Source organism: Ornithodoros turicata, unplaced genomic scaffold, assembly GCF_037126465.1.
Source record: "Ornithodoros turicata isolate Travis unplaced genomic scaffold, ASM3712646v1 Chromosome42, whole genome shotgun sequence".
NCBI classification, from domain to species: domain Eukaryota; kingdom Metazoa; phylum Arthropoda; class Arachnida; order Ixodida; family Argasidae; genus Ornithodoros; species Ornithodoros turicata.
The window spans coordinates 436,718-455,209 of record NW_026999372.1 but is presented as its reverse complement, the minus strand read 5'-3'; the positions used below and the strand labels follow the sequence as shown (position 1 = coordinate 455,209).

Here is an 18,492-nt window from a genome sequence, read left to right as displayed (position 1 = left end):
ACATAAGTCGAACCCATATTGGCTGAACAATCTACAGAAACAAATTTTAAAAAATCACATCAATATTACTACCGTTACCCGGGCTCATCGTTGACGTTATCACAGATGGCGCAATATGGAAAATAAATGTTTGCCGATATAGGCAGCCAATATTGGTTCAATAGGGTACCTGGTTGCACTTTTCATGCCCACCTGAGACCAGTATTGGCCAACCTGGCAGCCCACATTGATCCCTTATTCGGCCAATTTTGGTGTGTTGCATGGGACAGCACCGTCCTAGCTAACCATCATCTCGGATGACAACGTTCTTAATCGTGATCTGTGGAAAACTGGAGGCGGACCCTATTCTGAGCTTATAGTACGCATCAATGGGATCAAAATAAGCTCCGCCTCTTGTTTACAATCAGGGACAAAAAGGCCGTCGTTCGCGATGATGGTTAGCTAGGAGCGTGCTATGTGGTGAAGCTCATATTTAAGAAGTGCATGCAGAATCCAAATAGCGTGTGATTTGCATTACGTGTGTCCGCATATCATATGATTCGTTTGCAGGCCCCTTTGCAGCAACGTGCGACTCCACAACAATATCCGAGGCCAACATTGACTGCTACAAAAGATTTGAAATGGAACACGGCGGCATTCCCCGAAAACCAAATGATCCAATTGAGCCAACTGGGAATATAAGATTACTCTGTTGGTGAGTGTTTTTTCGCGTGCACGAAGTGGTTGCACGGCGGTGTCATCAGAAAAAAAAGCACCTCTTCACACACCCACACCCCAATCCACATCTGTAGAAACGGCCTTAGTAATGGAAATCTGATATTTCTACGACCTTGCGTCACGAGTACTGAACTGCGTAACTGAAGAAGAGGCAACGCTAGTGCAGCGTCAGAATAAATGAATGAATGTCGTGCTAATGTTGCGTCACAATAAGGGAAAGTCGCGCTAATGCAAATGTAGCACCAAAAGACGGGAACCATATCCTGTTTCGTGCTTCATCTGTCCAGCGTTCATCAATTTAAGTACGCCCGACTGAATGCCATGTCAGGCTGCAATTTCCATCAGATGCTCCCTGTCATTTAACAAGTTTTTCTATGCCATCTTTTCCAGTATGTTAAAATACAACAAGTATTGCGTTCCTAAACTCCTAGAAGACAAAGGATGCCACCCCGCTGCTGCTCTACAGTCTGCGACGGAGATAGAGACAAGATTAAAAAATTGTCCAACACCCAACCCGATATGTGAGTATAACAGCGGAAAGAATTCTGACCGCATAATGCATCCTAATGGCATCCTCTGACCGCATAATGCAACCTCAAAACGTTATCATTTTACCGCCCTCGCTGACTCAAGTGCTAACGTGGTCCGTAGTTACCTCATACCAAGGTTTCGGCTACAAATCCGACACAGAACGACGGCAGCAATTTCGTGACAGTTTACAAGTTGTTCCGAGAGGCTGCATTAAGCGAAGCACGTTAAACACACTGCGTCGTGCGCTCATATCTTAAAGCGCGACGAAAAACTTCCTTCTCCGGTATTCAGTCCTGGGGGCGCACATTCAGCGTAACGAGAGTGAAAGCTGGGGTCCGAACTTCAACTTCGTTATCTCATAACGCGCGTTATATGCATCACTTCTGCCCCTGACTTGACACCAGCTCTTGCGCGAGGCTCGTGAACGAGTCGTTCAGGCTAACTAAACGAGCTTTATGCATGGTTTTCTGTGATCACAATCTGTACTCCTCGGGAAACTCATGTGTTGAGACGACATCGTCCTGAGCAGGCTGCCGACAAGTCGGCATTTTCTCCGACCGATAGGATTCTTCTATTTGTTTCGATAGCTCGCATTCCCGTGCTCTCATATGTGCCCATTTCATTCCAATGCCCGTTCTCATGCTCGCTCATACCGCTGTATAGCTCGCTAGTCGTGTAAAAATAATGAACAAGAACGTATATCAGTGAAAGTACAAACGTCGACCAATAAGCAAATCTTTTAAATCATATTCATGCCCTGGCAATTGTGTCGGATAAGATTGGTATTAAGTATGACACGAGAAGTAGTGTTTGCTCAGTTGTAGCGCATATGGGAGTCCGAGGCCAGGCGGGGAAGATGTAGTGGCATCAGTAGTATTAGACGGAGGAGTAGGCTGCCCTTTCTCCTCAGCATTAACACTTATTTGATTACTTCTACGTACGTTTCTGTTTCAAGCATCGAAGTACAACACGCAGCCGTTACTGTCAGGCTTCACAAACTGCGCACTTTTGCATAAATTTGCAGTGTGGTAAAACGTTTTTGTAGTCAGCTTGAACAATATTGCAGGCGAATGTTAACAATTCAAGATAATCTACCTCAAGAAATGTGGCGAGTGCTTCGCTCTTCACATTCAAAACAACATCGACACTATGCAGCAACATACTCTAAGAAGAAAGAATTCAAAAACAACTATAGGAATCTAATAAGGCCTTAGGTGTTCATTAGAACGCCCGTAGCTACCAAGACGGTGCGAATTACTGTCATAAGTCCTCACAAACATTGTGAACAGCGCTTTTTGGCGGGCGAAACTACTAAAATCTGCCTCGTCCAGTTGAAAGGCATCCTGAAGCCATCGAGTCCATTCCCGATCGAAAAATCCATCAGGGCCAGTCCTAACGGAACCATTAGACCAATAGGCCAGAAACAGAAATGTAAAGAAAGAAAAGCGCTCTCCAGAACTGAAGGCTCAAAAGCTTACTTAGGGCGGTCCATCTCCGTCGATGCATGGGCATCAAAGTGGAAGTGAATGGAGGTAGCACAAACACTATACGTATAACTTGTATTCCGTGATTTGGAGAATGCGAGTGTTGTTTGCTGTCGCGATTAAAAATAAGGTGTGAGATGTCTAAATTTACTTTATTATCTCACACAAGCAACATTGAAGTGAGGAATGGCTTGGGGTATTAACTCAAGACTAACACAACATATGTGTTTCTTACTGCTTTGGTTGAGACACCCTGTAGGTCCATCGAAAATCGAACTTCCGCAGTGCAATCCCGAGTTCCTTTCTCTATCGCAACACTCCATGCCATTAAAGAATTCCGTCAGGACTAGGAAAAATTTTAAAACTGCCGACACGCGATATCGGGCAGATATACAGAAAGGGGCGTCCACCTGTGACGCTCCCAGTCGTTTATGGATGCCTAGGTACTGGCGCATAGCACGTGGCCTTCTATAGGCCGCGAGCTTCACGCAATGCTGAATCGTCTTTGCACGCTAGGGCGTTCACACCTTGAGCCTCTGGGCGCTGATCAGTTTTAGGGAAGTTTTATGGGCTTGACGTATCGTCCCGAACCATATTTAAGTGAATCCTGAAGCAATATTACAATATTTCGAGTGCAGCGAATCAGATGGCATAAAACATTAGTAGCTTGACTGTCAGTGGTCTATCGGCCTGTCAGGACAATGGGAGCTGCCATATTGAATACTGTAAGAAAGTCGGCTACAGCGATGCTCATTTCTTACGACAGCTAGAAGTTTCGATACAGGAGAACTTTTCAGGCTTACTTGTTGCAGTTATGTCCTTTACGGGGTCTTGCATGGAGTGTTTTAGCGATTATGCCCACGCACGACACAATATTGGACCCCCATATTGGCTAGTCATTGGCAATGCAGGTACAATATGGGACCAGTTTCACCAGGATTTTCCTCATACTGCCTTAGCCCTGTCAATATGGGCCAATTTTGTAAAGTTTGAGCCAATATAGGGAAAATCCTGACAATATGGACCCCGTATTGCCCATGTGCAACCCATATTGACTGAAAATGCAGAAAATGGTACGTACCTGTGTTGTACCAAATGCCCAAGCAGCACGGCAAGATTGGACGTTGAAGCACGTGAAATGCCCAATTCAGTACGTCCTTACATCCAACAACTTCCCGCAGAGGATACACATCTTTCGAGAGAGTCAACATACGTCGCAATGCCACTAAGATGCACTGAAACTCAACAACCAAACTTTCCACTTGCTGCAAACAGCCACCATTTTTCTTCGTGATACCAATGCCAATCCGTCGAACCGACTGACAGCATGAGCGTTTGAGCAAAATCGTGCGTCCTAGAACTAATGCGCATGCGCAACACAGACTCGGTTCGGACGTTTGATTCGGGCTAAAATGTCGCAGGCTCCTCTAATGATAACGGAATTGCGGCCGGTCAAGTAGAAAACATAGGAATGTCATAGTAGGAACATAGGATGTTTGATAGGAAGGGATATCTCTTCAATAACGCTAGGTGCTTTCAAGTTACTGCAGGCAGTGTGTCGCTGATGTGTATTCCTGTCACCATCACGAAAGTGTTCCGCTCCTTTGTACTCTAGGAGGGAGTTAGAAATTTTTGGTCCATACACTGTTGGGATTCCAAAGGAGACTGCTGAGGGATGTTTGGCAATGGCAGTTCCGTGGGACTGCCTGGGTCCTTCAGCAAGTTGGGCATAGCACCTGTTCTTCGTTTTTATGGCGATACAGTGTTGTTTTTGTAATGCTATACAACGTGGATCAATAAGATCTGAAGAAAAAAAAAACATAAACAAGAGAGAAGTAATAGCAGTGGTGTGCATTGTACCGGAGAACACGGGCTCCTCTTTGACATTGGGCTTTGAAATGGGGCAAAATGGGCTTGCCAATATGGGGAGACCATATTCGTGCAATATCAAGCCTGGTTGCACTCCCATACTGGACATGTATTGGTAATTCTGGTTTTCCATACGGGTCCAATAATGGACTAAAGAGTGCACCTAGTGCAGGGATCACAGGAAGTGTTCTCTGAATAATGTAAAAAATTAAGAAAAGAAACCCTGGCCTGGGCATAACTAGAGAGACGACCACGTGACTCAAACTTGCACATACAATTAAACATGACTGGCAAGAAAAATTGGACTAAGGTAGTACGGCAAGATGAGTCAGAAATTAGGAACTGAATATAGATTTGTTTGTTTCGTGTATTTTCTTTAAAAACACCCATAGGCACATTCTGACAGGTATAGAGCTTGTGATCTAGAAATCAGAACGGACGTAACAGATTCAAAAATAAACACAGAATAAGAAATTTAAAAACGCAAAGCGTGGGGCAAGATAAGGCACGCCGCTGTAATGAACTGTACAAATTAGATCTAATTCAAGCACCTACACGGCCCACTTGAACACACACCCCGTACATGACGAGCGATAAAACCAGACAGAACCTGGTGCCATTTCCCTCCACCGTCCTTTGCAAACGAGGCACCACCAGTCTGATGGCTTGCTTTTGAGTGCACTTCAGCTTTGCTGCAAACATTCTAGGGCACAGGAAAATTATAGTCAGTATGCAAAAGAGGAATGTCTGAGTAACCAGCATAAGGCCACCTAATAGTAAATTAAAATTGCGTTACGTCTAAATTACGTTGAGTTGTCATGTCTTACCCCGTGGACACCACCGGATGCTTTAATATTTCAGTTAAACACCGGATAACCGAGAGTACCCATATTCTGCATATATCTAGTTGAATGAATAAAGTAATAGGATTTGGACTTACATTGACAGAATACACTTGCGATACGCTGATGCGCAGACGACAAGCAAAGGGACTGCAGAAAATCGCACCTTTTTTCTCGGTCTTTACATTCCAGCAAAAGTAAACGAGTTTGTTTTCTCTTCAACGCATATACCAATCCGGACAATTCTCGCGTGCAATAAAGCGGACATGCAGAGCCACCTATGAGGAAAGTTTGAAGCGCATGGGGCAACGCGTCTCTGAGAGAGGCGGCGTCGATCAAAAAATGTTGGACATTGCCCGGTGTATTATCTTGCCCCACATTACCCTAACTGTGAAGAAAAACACCGGCCAACCTGAGACGAAGGCAATCAGGTCAAGCGAAAGTAATGCAGTTAGATCACAAAATCTAAGGCTGGGTGAATAAGGACACCGAGACGAGAGTGTTGTTTCCCCATTCCGATCATTGATTTCTGTTATGACTGCATCAGTCACACAAGGCAAGGAGGAAATACTAATTCTTGACGTGCCCGTGAGACATCCGTCATGAGTGGGGCATGCGTTGTAAAGAATATAAGAACCAGCTGCGCATCCCACTCCAGATCGCTCGTCCTAGAGATGTCCAATGCGTTTTGTGCGCGCTATGGGGTTGACTTGGACGCAATGTGCACTAGCGTTTTCATGCCAAAACAAAAGTTCCCACGGGTTTCGCCCCTTGGACCTTGGAGCAGAGAGATGCAGTTTTTCAGGTATTCTAACCGTGTCAATCGTGTGCAGCACTCGCTTCTTGTCTATGCTGTTTGTATTGTCTTCGGTTTTAGCACTTTTGGTTTGCGATGTACCACCAAGAGATGATATATATACTCGTCGCGGACCAATATACTTGACGTCTGATGTACCAAGACTGAGAAGGAATGTGCATGTGCTTGAGAGATCAGGGACCAGAAAGGGACTATATGGGCGGGGAGGTACTGGACGAGCGACTCCACGCAGTGGTATTTTCAGACACGAAATATCCTCGCGTTGGCCCCTGATTCACGGAAGTTTCTCTTTGACCAGCTCCCACCTGACGCAGAGTACTTCGTTCTATATACTACTAAGCTAATTTTGTAGAATCCTCAAACAAATTTGGATACCGAAGCAATTGGAAGTCTAAGAGGGCCACTGGTATTTGGGGCAGAGAACAGTCCAGGGAGAAGTCCCTTCTTAAATTCCTGACGAATGTTTGTTGGGGCACTCTGCTTATACCACATACTTCGTTATCAGGCGTCCCTCCACGACAGTGCAAGCAAAGCTTACCCGACGCCAAATTCATTTGCGAGTACAGATATAAAAAGGAACATGGAACCATAGCTCCAAAGCGTCGTGCAGACCTGCAACCGAGAGATCAGGGCCGAGACAAGGTGCACAAAAAACGTTGCTGGTAAGCGCTTTCCCGTTGAAGTTGCGCAGCCGCATTATGACATTGAATATGTGGATGAAAGCTGCTCTCATCCCGTTCCACTCACTGCTAGAGTAGGTCTTCCTAAGGTATTTCCTGTGCGTTGCGCTATAGCTGATGTTTGAATGAACGAGTAACTGAGAAGCACGAGCGACAATGAGGGGGGGAGGGGGCATGTCTGTGAGAGTTTCCGGCCTCAGCGTTTCCGGAGGCACTGTAACAAGACACAGATCCCCCACGGAAGTCCGCGGATAAGACATACGACACCGGAGAAACGGAGAAGACATAAACACGTAGCAATAAAAGTTTTCTCAAACAGAGCGAAGCCCTCCTCAGCAGACGGCAGAGCTGAAATAGTTAGGTCTGTGGCACACGCTGAGATTACTTTTGTGCTTCATCAGCGGTTTGAGCGGATCACGAGGATATCAGGCTTTAATATAGCAATTGCAATGTACTCCAAGTTACTGTCAATGTTCGAGCCAATGTTAATTAGTCCCCTAATTTGGGAAAAAATACGGTTTCCTAGTAGCACCCCTGCCGAGTAATCCAATGAAAAAACTAAATGCTTCCTAAGCCAACTACCCCTGTTAAGAAAATGCGTTGGAGCTAAAAAGAAACACCCTGTATATTTATAAACTTCTGAAGCGGGGGAATAATCGAGGTGTTCTGCGCGTTTACCACGTATGGTTGTTTCAATAGTTTTCTAGAAGATTGTTCGACAAGCGCCCTTTGTTTGCACAAAATACGGGTTTCACAGAAAAGGGATCTACGGTTGTTTCAGTCACAGAGATGCAGAAGGTGTGGGTTCGAGTCCTACCGCTGTCTAACCTTTTCAGTGACTTTCATCTTTCACCTTTCATGCAGGACAAGCTCGCTGGGAACATGGCTTCTTTCAGTGCTGCTGTTTACGGAGATGGTCATTCGGACACCGTTCCTTCTAGCCTAAATAACACAAACCACGCACAAACGGGATACCATAATCAACGAAAATGGTTACATAAGACAAGCGGTCTGCACTAATTCACAGAAGAGACATGTAAAACTGAAGAAAACGGTTTGCTCAACTTTAAAAACACTCGAGAACACAATCTTGAAGTCCAAATATAGAATGACTGAAAATTCAATCTACCGGCAAAGAAGTAAAGAAAGTTCCTCAGGAAGAGTTCAAAGACTGTTTTTCTGGGAATCGTACTGATCATTGGCATGATATTCAAAGGGTTATGGTTGACGCGTTAAAGGTTCATGCGAACTGAGGGCACGGGGTAAGAAAATATCCATTCAGTCTTTTACGAGCGAGGTCAATGGGCCAGCGTGGGGCGAGGGGGGATTACATCCACTGTGATGTCCTCATATTTAGATCGTAAGATCCTCGCTCTAGCGTACTGAAACAAAAGCTCATACACTGGTTTGACAGACTACAACCAACGTAATACAACACGTGGATACTGATGCGTTATGGACAGATATTCATGAACATATCTTTTGTGCAAACACAGGGCCGCTCGAGGGGACCCCCCAAAAGGAAAAAAAAAACACGTGACAATTGCGCAAGCAGTACCCCTCTTATTCGTCTTCCCCCGCTTCGGAGGTTTTTCAATATATACGGGTTTCGTCGTCAATTAACCTTTTTGCTGTGTAAGAGAGAACTTTTCTGTGTGTCTGTCTACTCTATATCTCAGAGTCCTGTCACTGTCGTGCACCAGATAGTCACCGCCCTTCTACTTCTTTCCGGCGCAATAATTTATAAGAAAGCCACTCTTATGTGGTACTAACGTAATATCGCTAACCGGAAATCCCATGAGTCGGGGTGGAAACCTGGCGCCACACACACTGACATTACCGTGAATTATCACGTTTTACGTTTAACGTAGTCAATGCAGAGAGAGAGAAAGAGAGAGACGATTTTTTTTCACATCTCCCGCGCAGCGCGCCTTCTTGCTTATTCTAAGAGGCCCAATCAATGGCCATGTGACAATTTCTTAGCCCTCACTACGTTACGAATATCTGCAATTTATCTCGTCTTTGCATGCAACTCTTTCCAGTCTAATGCAATACAACAAGGATTGTGTTCCGAAAATACTCCAAGAAGAGTTCGTATGTAGTGATCCAGATTTTCTTGAGGTGTTCTTCGAGCAAATACGAACTGAGTGTGGAACATCCAAGTGGGACTGTACAGGTGGGTGTTATTCAAAGTGACGTTCTGGATAGAGATGCGAAGCCCCGGGAAAAACGAAAATTTTGAGGAATAAACCGTTTTTTTGTGTATTTTCCTCGTCTTTGGAAAAATAGCCCAGAATTTCCCGGCGACAAAATTGAAAAATGTGAATGTTCGTCCCTCTGATGGGTTCCTGCCCGCCAACAATGCCTTAGGCACCTCTAATCCGCCAACAACCACCAACTTAGTGCTCCGTCTGGCCGCTTCAAGCGATCGCCATCGCGATCGCATAATGTCGGAGTTCTAGTCGGAGTGCACACGATGTTCTAATTACCTATCGCTGTCCCATGGGATGATCTGCTCAGCATTTATGCCAAGAGGATGAGCAGTAGCTCATTGTATGCTGTGCTTTGGGCGGCAATGCTTCGACTCAGCAGTAACCGCGTCTCTTTCCATATTTAAAAAGTATTCTGAAAAAAAACAGAAAAATCAAAATCCTTTCTTTTTTCTTCGAGCGCTTCAAAATGTCCGAAAATTTTGCATCTCTTGTTCTGCAGCAACCAGTCAGGAGTCCGCAAAGAGATCACAGAACATCTTCTGTGCGTAATATAAAGTGCGAAACTGAACACAACTAGGGGGATGAACGACTCAAACCAGCAGAAGTTTAATTTCCACGAGACAACTCACGTGCCTAACAGGGTGACTGGTAGGAAAAAGAGAAGGAAAAGGAATTAAACGGACCACCCTAAGACAGGAAGGAACTAGGACAAGCGAATGTAGGACAGTTAGGTCACAGAAGGCATCTTAGGCTGCTGGACCAGGCACACACACGCGAGACTTTTGCCCCATTTCGACCAGTGATTGCTCACGACGGCCGCTGGAGGCAAAGAAATATTAATTCTCGAGTTGTCTAGGCGACATCCGTTGTTGCTGGAGCACGTATTATAAAAATTTTAAACGTAGACAGTGTTAACAAAAAGAACTGGTACCCGTTGCACGCCGGATCTCTTGCTATATAGGCGTCCCGTGCGTTTCGGGCGGTCGCAAACGCCACAGTCATGACCATGACGTCGTGAAAGGCCCACGACTGTGCGGCGTTTTGGTGCGGGAAGAAAAGGCCCACGCGTTTCGGCCTTTGGAGTTTGGAGCAGAGGGATGTAGTTTCAGATGTCTTGTTAGCGTGTCGCTCCCGTGTAAAAAAAAAAAGTTGTTAGGTTCGCTAGCTGTCTCTGCTGCTTGTATTGTTATCTTCGGTGTTAGCACTCTTACATGGCGATGCCCCACTAGCATAAGATACACGCTCTTCGCCAATTCCAATCGACGCCTGACGTTCCAAGGTTGAGAACGAATGCCAATATACTCGAGAGAACAGGGAAGTGAACGGGGGGACGATATCTCCTCCTATTGGTCCCAGATCTACGGAAGCTTCCCTTTGACCAGCCCCCAGTTAACGTAAGGTCCACAAAGAATTTTAGAAAATCCTGCGAGGAAGAGGGCCACTGATGTTTGGGACAGAAAACGGTCTAGGAAGAACAGTCTCTTCTTACATTCCTGACGCGTGTTTGTTGGGGGACTCTGCTTATACCACATATTTCGTTTTCAGGCGTCCCTGCACCACAGTGCGATGACGAGCAATTATCCAACGCGAGGAAAATTTGCGATTACAAATATGCGGATGAGCACGGAACCATAGCTCCAAAACATCGTGCAGACCTACAACCTAGGGATATGAGCCCCGCTGAGGTGCACAGACTACGATGCTGGTAAGCGCTGTTCTACGTGCAAGCGGACGTTAAGGTTGCGCAGCCGCGTTGTGATAATGAATATGGGGATCAAAGCTGTTCTCACACCTCATTTATTTCGTTTTCTAGGGCAATCCTGGGGGCGAGTGTCCTCTGTAGAATTTATCTGCCTAAAAACGTTCTATGAGACATTAGGAATTTATCATGGAAAAAATATAGAAACATGAGAGAAACGATCCTGTCACACTGCTGACTGTTCTGCTGACTTTCAAATGTCTTACCCGACTGTACCAAGCCAGTGTCATTAAGAAACAGACTTTTCATCGAAGGGTAGTTAATGCTTCAAGCAATTCCTCGCTTGTGTATTGTTCGATCGTTTGCGTAATTGACTTCGACAGCGCACACTTCGCTTTGTGTCGGAGGCGAGCAGGACTCTCGAATTTACGGAAGGCTAACAAGCACAAACTATTGAGTAACAGTACCTGTAGAGTATATGTGTTTTATCTTCAGAACGGAATTCTAATATACCTTCGGAAGTGGGGTTCTCGAACTTAGTGCTCCTCATGATTTTTCTCCGTATTTGATAATTGATATTTCTCTATGCTTTCTTTCGAAACCGCCGAGCTCGTTGCCCGTCATAGGATGTACAGGAACGGTACAGGTAAATTGCGGCTGTTTACCAAAGTGAGTGGAATCAGTAAAATAGAACACATCGGGACAATTCGTTTCGTATCATTTACCATTTTTGGTAAAGAAAAGGAAGAAGCAAATAAAGGACAATTAAACGAAACTAGATTACGTCTCTAATGTATCATCACACTGTCCTAAAGTTGTCATTAATCGAGTTCTGAGGACATCCTGAGTACACCATATAGTGCCCCACAGTGACGATGAGGACGCATGAATTGCGGATCAGATTTGACTTTCTTGCGGGTGCCACCCCTGTTCATACATGGTTCTCTTAGAACATCCTTGGGATGAGAGAGTGTTCTTGGGTTTAGACCGAGATTAACGGGCAGCTTTGCTACGGTGTTTACGACATCACATCCATTATTATGTGACTGACGTGAACCAAAGCAATGAACACAGATAGTGAGGCATTATACGCACATATTCGTGAACTCTTATTTCGTGCAAAGAAAGGGCCGCTTGCTGGGACCCCCTCATGTAAACTGTTCACGCGGTAATGCAATCCTTCTCTTATTCATCTTCAGCCGCTTCGGGGGTATTTGAATAGATATGAGTTCGCCGTCTATTACACTTTGCTGTGCTTACGAAAAGACTATGTCCACTACCTGTCTCGGGTATTGCCCTCTCGCAATCATGCACCAGCTAGACACCGCCCTTCGACTCCTTTCCGGCACCATAATCGTTGAGAGATGCCCATTCCAGTGTCATACACACGGAACATTGTTCCACTGAAATCCCTCGAGTAGAATACTGCCACGACACGCACACTCTCCCTGAATTGTCACGGGCCCTGTTCTAAGAGAACCCATCAACGACCACGTGACAATTTAATAAACCTCAGTATGTCAAGCATTTCTAATTTACCTCCTATTTGCCAGTCTATTTTCGTTTTCCACCTCATTTTCAACCTTTTTTTCCAGTCTAATGGAATACAGCAAGGATTGTGTTCCCCGATTTCTGAAACATTACGGTTGCACTGATCCAGATTTTATTGAGATGTTCCTCGAGCAAGTACGCGATGAATGTGGAACTTCCAAGTGGAACTGTAAGTACAACAGCGAGAAGAATATCGTGGCATAATGCGCACTTCATTGCTTCATTGGCCACAGCCCGGTTGGTAACACCAGTGTTAAAGGAGCATGGAAAAGTAATTTCACTATATGAAAAAAAGTTGGTTTTAGTTTGTCAAGCACATATGTAAAAATCATTCTCGTAAAATATTCTTACCGAACAATATATTGTTACAGCAGAATTCAATTTATAGAATCGCTTCCGTGGCGGAGGCTTAGCGCGATCGTCTCACGAGCCACTTCCCATTGACTGTGACGTCAAACGATAAAAGTGCTCTCATTCGTAACGGAAAATTCCAGGGATGCTCCTCTTTGACAGCTATTCATTGTGTTCTGTTGGTTTAAAGCATGAAACAAAGGTGCAAACAAAGGATAAAGCAATACGCTCATGATAATTTATAACGAGAATGCGATCGTGTCTTATAGCCCTTTTTATCTTATCGTATGTACGTATCTGTGTCACAAAGACTGCCGCTGGCTCACGTGAGGCGATAAGCAGGTTTCGGGCTGCTCACAAAGTAGTGCAACATGACGCGGCTCTTCTCATATTCGTCGCTGGAAAACAAGGCAAACAAAGTGCGCCCTTCGTGCCTGAAACTTTCTTTGAAATCGTTCAACGATCGCAGCTTTGACTGGTACTGCAGCTGGACACACTTCCTTCCCCACATTCCCACCATATATTCACAAAAACGCGATTTAAGGAATGGGCGCCGCGATTAGTGCTGCCACCCCTGATCAGAATTTAACACGAAAAGCACAACATCGTATGAGACACTTAGCACACATGTCGTTAATGCCCCATAGCATCTTGTCGTTTTCATGCTAAATTCTCCACTAAACTAGTCTTGGTTAGATTTCCTGTAATCAGCTGCTTATGTCTTATTAATTTACTGATATCTGAATTATACATACATTCGTATGTTCTGTTTCAGGTGGGACTGCACCGAAGTGCAACAAGGAAACAGTGACCGACGCCGACACTGAGTGCGGCACAAAATACACGCAGGAGCACGGCGTTAGTACTTTAAAACCCAATGAACAACCAGACAATGCAGACAAGAGCAACGAGATGCGCAAGCAACAGTGCTGGTATGTGGTTTTCTACTTGTGCGGTCCCGCAGTCATGATAAAAGAAGTGGACCAGTAGTCTCAAACAGAGTTCGAGGTAACGAGTTACAAGTAACTCGTTTGGTTTGAGGCATGGAATGCATCTAATGGCATCTTGGCATACATTTACTGGTACTAAGTTCCTTTCAGAGGAACTCGTTCCTTTTTCAGGTAACCTTGCCACAGTAGGCTAAGTTAAGTTCCAAGTTACTTTTAACTCGCTTTTCACTCACGTCCAGATACTTTTTTTGTTGCTTCCTCCCAGGTTACTTCATGGCATTGTTCGCCATGAAACGTGACATTCAATCAATGACAGTATTCTGTTCAGGAAGTAATAACCGCTGCCATTGAAATGAAGCTGAACCATTCTGCGGTTACAGGGAGTAAGATGCAAAACGTCCTGAGAAACGTCATCATGACATTGGTGGACAGACTGGAACCGAAACCAATCGGAAGGAGAGGGCTGGGTTCCACGGGTTGCGCTCCTCCGCAAGCAACTCGAGGTCTAACCCAGCTGCTCATGCGCGCTGCACGTGCGTAATGCGAAGTAACTTGGAATTAACTTTTTACGTAGCTCAGTAGCTGCGAGTTACGTTTCCGGCTGAAGAACCTCATTATTAACATAGTTACATTTTTCACACGGTAACTTAACTTGCAACGAGTTTTGTTTTCTTTTTTTTTACGCGTAACTTCTCAATCTATGCTCTCAAACATCACACCAATAGTGGACCGATATTGTTTCAATATCGGAAACCAATCTTGCAAATATTGGGCCAATGTGGCAAATGCAACGTGGTCCCACACATTTCTACACACCTTAATCCGGCCTCTTTTCGCCAACGCACAACTGACGCTGATTTTCCCGTTACACCGGATCAAAGGCTATGTCAGAGTTTGCATGCATTTGAATGTCATCTTTTCCAGTTCCATGGAATACAGCAAGCACTGTGTTCCCGAAGTGCTAAAAAGGAAAGGATGCAGTGATGAGATTGTTGCATCTTTCATTGCACAGAGGAAGAAGCTGATGGCGGTAATGTGTGGAACGTCGATGGGGCACTGTGATTTCTACAAGAACAAGAGCACTGGGCATATAATACATCCCATACGGACTTTGTCAACATTTATCTTTGTGATGTCGGTGGGAACAAGCGGCTTTGACGGCCGGTTATGGTATCTGCAGGGTTAACTTACCATTATAAATTATCATTATCAGTTTTATTTTCTTGATATTTTCAATGGTTGAGCATCGAGGCACAACGACAGGCAATAAATAGGTGCTATGCGGCAATGCCTTCCTTCTCACTTATGGGGTGTTGGGAACTTCTTCCCATTATTTTTCTTTTTTTGAGGGGAGGGGATATGCAATGTCTAACGATCATTGTTATCGAAAATATACATGACTGACGTTCGGGAAATGCACGTGATCTAACGACGTGGCTCCAAGATCTGGGAAACACATGGCTGCGGCAAAGGCAGGGCGGGAAAGGTAATAGATTGAAGGACTCTTTGCATACAGTGATATACTCATGACTAGACATACAGAAGTTGCGGTGAGCACCCTGTAAGTGTGAACAATGAACAACCCTGTGAACAACGAGATACAAGCATCGCGGCTTGTCTCTTTGGAGACAAGCCGCGATGCTTGTAGGAGACTATGGGACACCACTGAGCAGCGCTCGTGTGACCCGTTCGACCCTCAAAGGCCTGTTGGAGCGTCTACGCGTTAGCCTCGAGAGCGTCAGAGGGATAAATTCTGAATTCCTCTCGAGGGCGACGAACTGGAGGGGGCATATGCAATGATGCTGAGCAAGATCCTTCCTGATCGACTACTGCTGGAACTAATGTGGGGGTGGTGTTCTGTGCAAATAACGAGCACGGGAATGATTTCGCCCCCTTATTTCCTCTTTCCTTGGAATACCAGACCCTCACAAATGCCGACGAAATGACAACATCTAAGACAGCCAAATATTCCGTTATGGAAGTTCCCCACCAAAGATGGGGGACTTCACCTCTGACGTCATTTATTTACAATTTTAGTAGTCCGCGCAACGGATGGATGGTGCTGACGGTCTTTATCGAAGCATCATACTGGAGACTCAGTGGCCCATGGGAGTTACGCTACCTGTTTTTGATTGTGGGTATCCGCCTCTGATTAACGGACGCATGTGCATCTTTCCTGGAGGGAAAGATAAGGTTTGTGTGATAGGGGGAGACGCTCCTATTTCCGATACGTTATTTAAGCAACGGCAGAAGGCAGTTGGAGGCAGAACGTCGCTGCACTGCTTTGGAAAATGTAAGGAAATGAACCACTCTTCTCGTTGTTCAATTGCTCTGTTCGTGTTATTCGGGGTTACGGCGGATCGAATACGGGACCAATCCGGGTTTGTGGGCCGCGGTTCCCAGAAGATACACATTGCACGCAATATTCAGGCGAAAGCTGTATACGTACTAACAATCTTCGTAAAAAAATACCGGGAACGGTAATAACACAAATTGCGTATTTGGTTCATATGGCACCGTACCGCGTTCTGTGCATTCTGAGTGAGGTTCAGGAGGTTCGGGAGGATTTACAACCACGTAAATCGTAATCTCGTAACATCGTTGCTGGCACATTGATGACATACTTTGGACGTCCATTATGATCCACGTGCTGTCGTAGAGAATGTCTTCTCGATGTTTTCATGCCGCATCCACAAGATATATTCATGGACGTCTTCTTTGGAAAGTTACTGATCGTTTTAGCTGTGGAATTATGACAGGAATCTCGTAATGAAGGCGACGGAAACAACGCAACTTTCCACATACCACAGACAGCCGCAACTTTCAACCCTTTTACTAGGACATCACATCACTGGATACACCGAAAGCTGCATCCCTTCATGTGATGTCCCAGTAAAAGGGGTGAAAGCTGCGGCTGTCTGTGGTATGTGGTTGGATTATTTGTATTTCTCCTGCCTTCATTATCGGTTTGTACCAACTAGCCAACAGGTCTGACAGACTCATTTATTGTTCAACAAGTATCATTAGTACGCATTTTGGAGCACATATCAATGTCAGTGCCCATTCACTGCAATGGTAAGCAACGCGTACTTTTTAAACACGAGTTACCTCCTGGCAGGATTGTTGGGATATTTCGTTCTTGGCACCAATCAAACATTATTATTATTATTAATACTCATCTGAACTCAAGTGAGTCTAAATTAGGGTTTTGCTGCAAAACTGAGCAAGCAGAACTAATTTTTATATAGCCATTTCGTTAACGATATCTTCTGGACGACGCATGTGCCATGAAATAATTGTGCCAAATTTCGTCCAAATTGGACCAAAACCATAGGTGAACAAGATCTGAAGCAATGCAGGCCCACACGGCAGGTACACTTACTAGACTAATCGCAATATTGCAGCATGAGTTGAATGCAACAGATTATACGTGCCATACCTGAACTTCACATGTAGTTTCAGCATCATTTTCGTAGAATCTGGGGCATTGTTAATTTAAAGCATGTTCTTGCTTGGTGATTTGTGATTTGGAACAAGTTTGAGAAGTATTATTTACAATTCTGGTAATTCTGTTCTTTCTGTTCTCTGCGATGCGTAAACTTGGCATCATCTCGCGGACCACTAAAAAATCTCGGGATCCATCTTGTTTCTTTCGCTTATTCTTCTCCACTGTACTCCCTCTTCTTCAATTTGCATCAGTGGCCTGGAACTGCCTAAATATCACTCATCTCAGCGACGCTTCATCTCTGTTTTTCATTTTCGTCATCTTCGTTGTAGCACATACTACAACTACTACCATATTCTGAACAAACTTGTTATCCCCACATTGTCTCATCGCAGAACGGTTCGTGACTGTCATTTCTTATATAAGCTCATACATTCTATCATTGATTGCCCCAAATTACTATCGAGCATCAACTTCTGATTGCCCTCGCCTTCTCTGAGGTCTCTTGTTTTTTATCCTCACTCTTTTGCAAAGCTTCATCAAAGCAACCGTTTACAAGTAATCCTGAACTCCTCGTCACAACATTATCACACTGACATTTTCGCTCATTCTCATGAGTTTCTTACAAGTATTAGTGCCATTGTTTCTGCTTAACTTCGCGTTTCTCTGTTAACCTTGTTGCCTTATTGTATATTTGAATGTTTTTGTCTTTGTTCCTATATAACCCTTGTGATGCACCAATAAGAAGACCCTAGTGGATGTTTTTGGGCACCTGAACAAGAATAAAATTGAGTAAATAAAGTTCAGAAAAGTCATTATCAATAATCCAATTTCTTAATTTAAATATTTTTTCTAGAAAACTTCTCTACGAGACTCAGTAATACCTGCAAGAGTTATTTGGTGGACGAAGCAATGGATAACACATGTATATTACAGTATCATAGTACAGCCCCTTGAACTGACTTAGTCATAGGTAACAGTATGCACGCTACATTCTACAGAACAGTATTTACTCAGAATCTCTTCCACGGATGTGTGAGAGTATGACAAAGGTACTGTAGTAAGTTATGATGGCTTCCTCATAATATAAACGAACAAAACAATGGTAAAACGTGTACTGAAAATCATGCTGAGAAACCCACCAAAGATAATGCTCCCTAGATTAAACTCTTAAAAATTCGAAATGATTTTGATAGCTGCTTTGAAGTATAGCTGAATACCACTCATGTACAATGATCCAGTTCGCATCAGTTCTTCTGCTCAAGTACACAGTTTTAATGTTCTCCTTGAACCTCCTGGTGCTATACTAGCATCACAGAGAGTAGTAGCTGGGTTTAAAAAGA

At 44.4% G+C, this 18,492-nt stretch overlaps 1 protein-coding gene across 1 annotated transcript; it reads left to right on the top strand.

Moving 5' to 3' along the window:
- Nucleotides 1–407: 407 nt before the first annotated feature.
- On the top strand, nucleotides 408–14,984 carry LOC135374094 (uncharacterized). Its single transcript, XM_064607090.1, has 8 exons — nucleotides 408–694; nucleotides 1,108–1,238; nucleotides 6,766–6,922; nucleotides 8,983–9,116; nucleotides 10,699–10,858; nucleotides 12,448–12,572; nucleotides 13,530–13,686; nucleotides 14,629–14,984. Exons 1-8 carry the CDS (start codon nucleotides 621–623, stop codon nucleotides 14,888–14,890), a joined length of 1,200 nt encoding a protein of 399 aa, XP_064463160.1. The 5' UTR covers nucleotides 408–620; the 3' UTR covers nucleotides 14,891–14,984.
- The last annotated feature ends 3,508 nt before the right edge of the window (nucleotides 14,985–18,492 follow it).

What these genes read in the sequence shown, in the direction of transcription:
- LOC135374094 (XM_064607090.1), top strand. Translation starts at nt 621, where the DNA reads ATGGAACACGGCGGCATTCCCCGAAAACCAAATGATCCAATTGAGCCA. An exon ending in ATCCAAGTGGGACTGTACAG is followed by an intron (nt 9,117 to 10,698) that starts GTGGGTGTTATT and finishes TTTCGTTTTCAG; the next exon opens with GCGTCCCTGCACCACAGTGC. An exon ending in ATGCGCAAGCAACAGTGCTG is followed by an intron (nt 13,687 to 14,628) that starts GTATGTGGTTTT and finishes CATCTTTTCCAG; the next exon opens with TTCCATGGAATACAGCAAGC.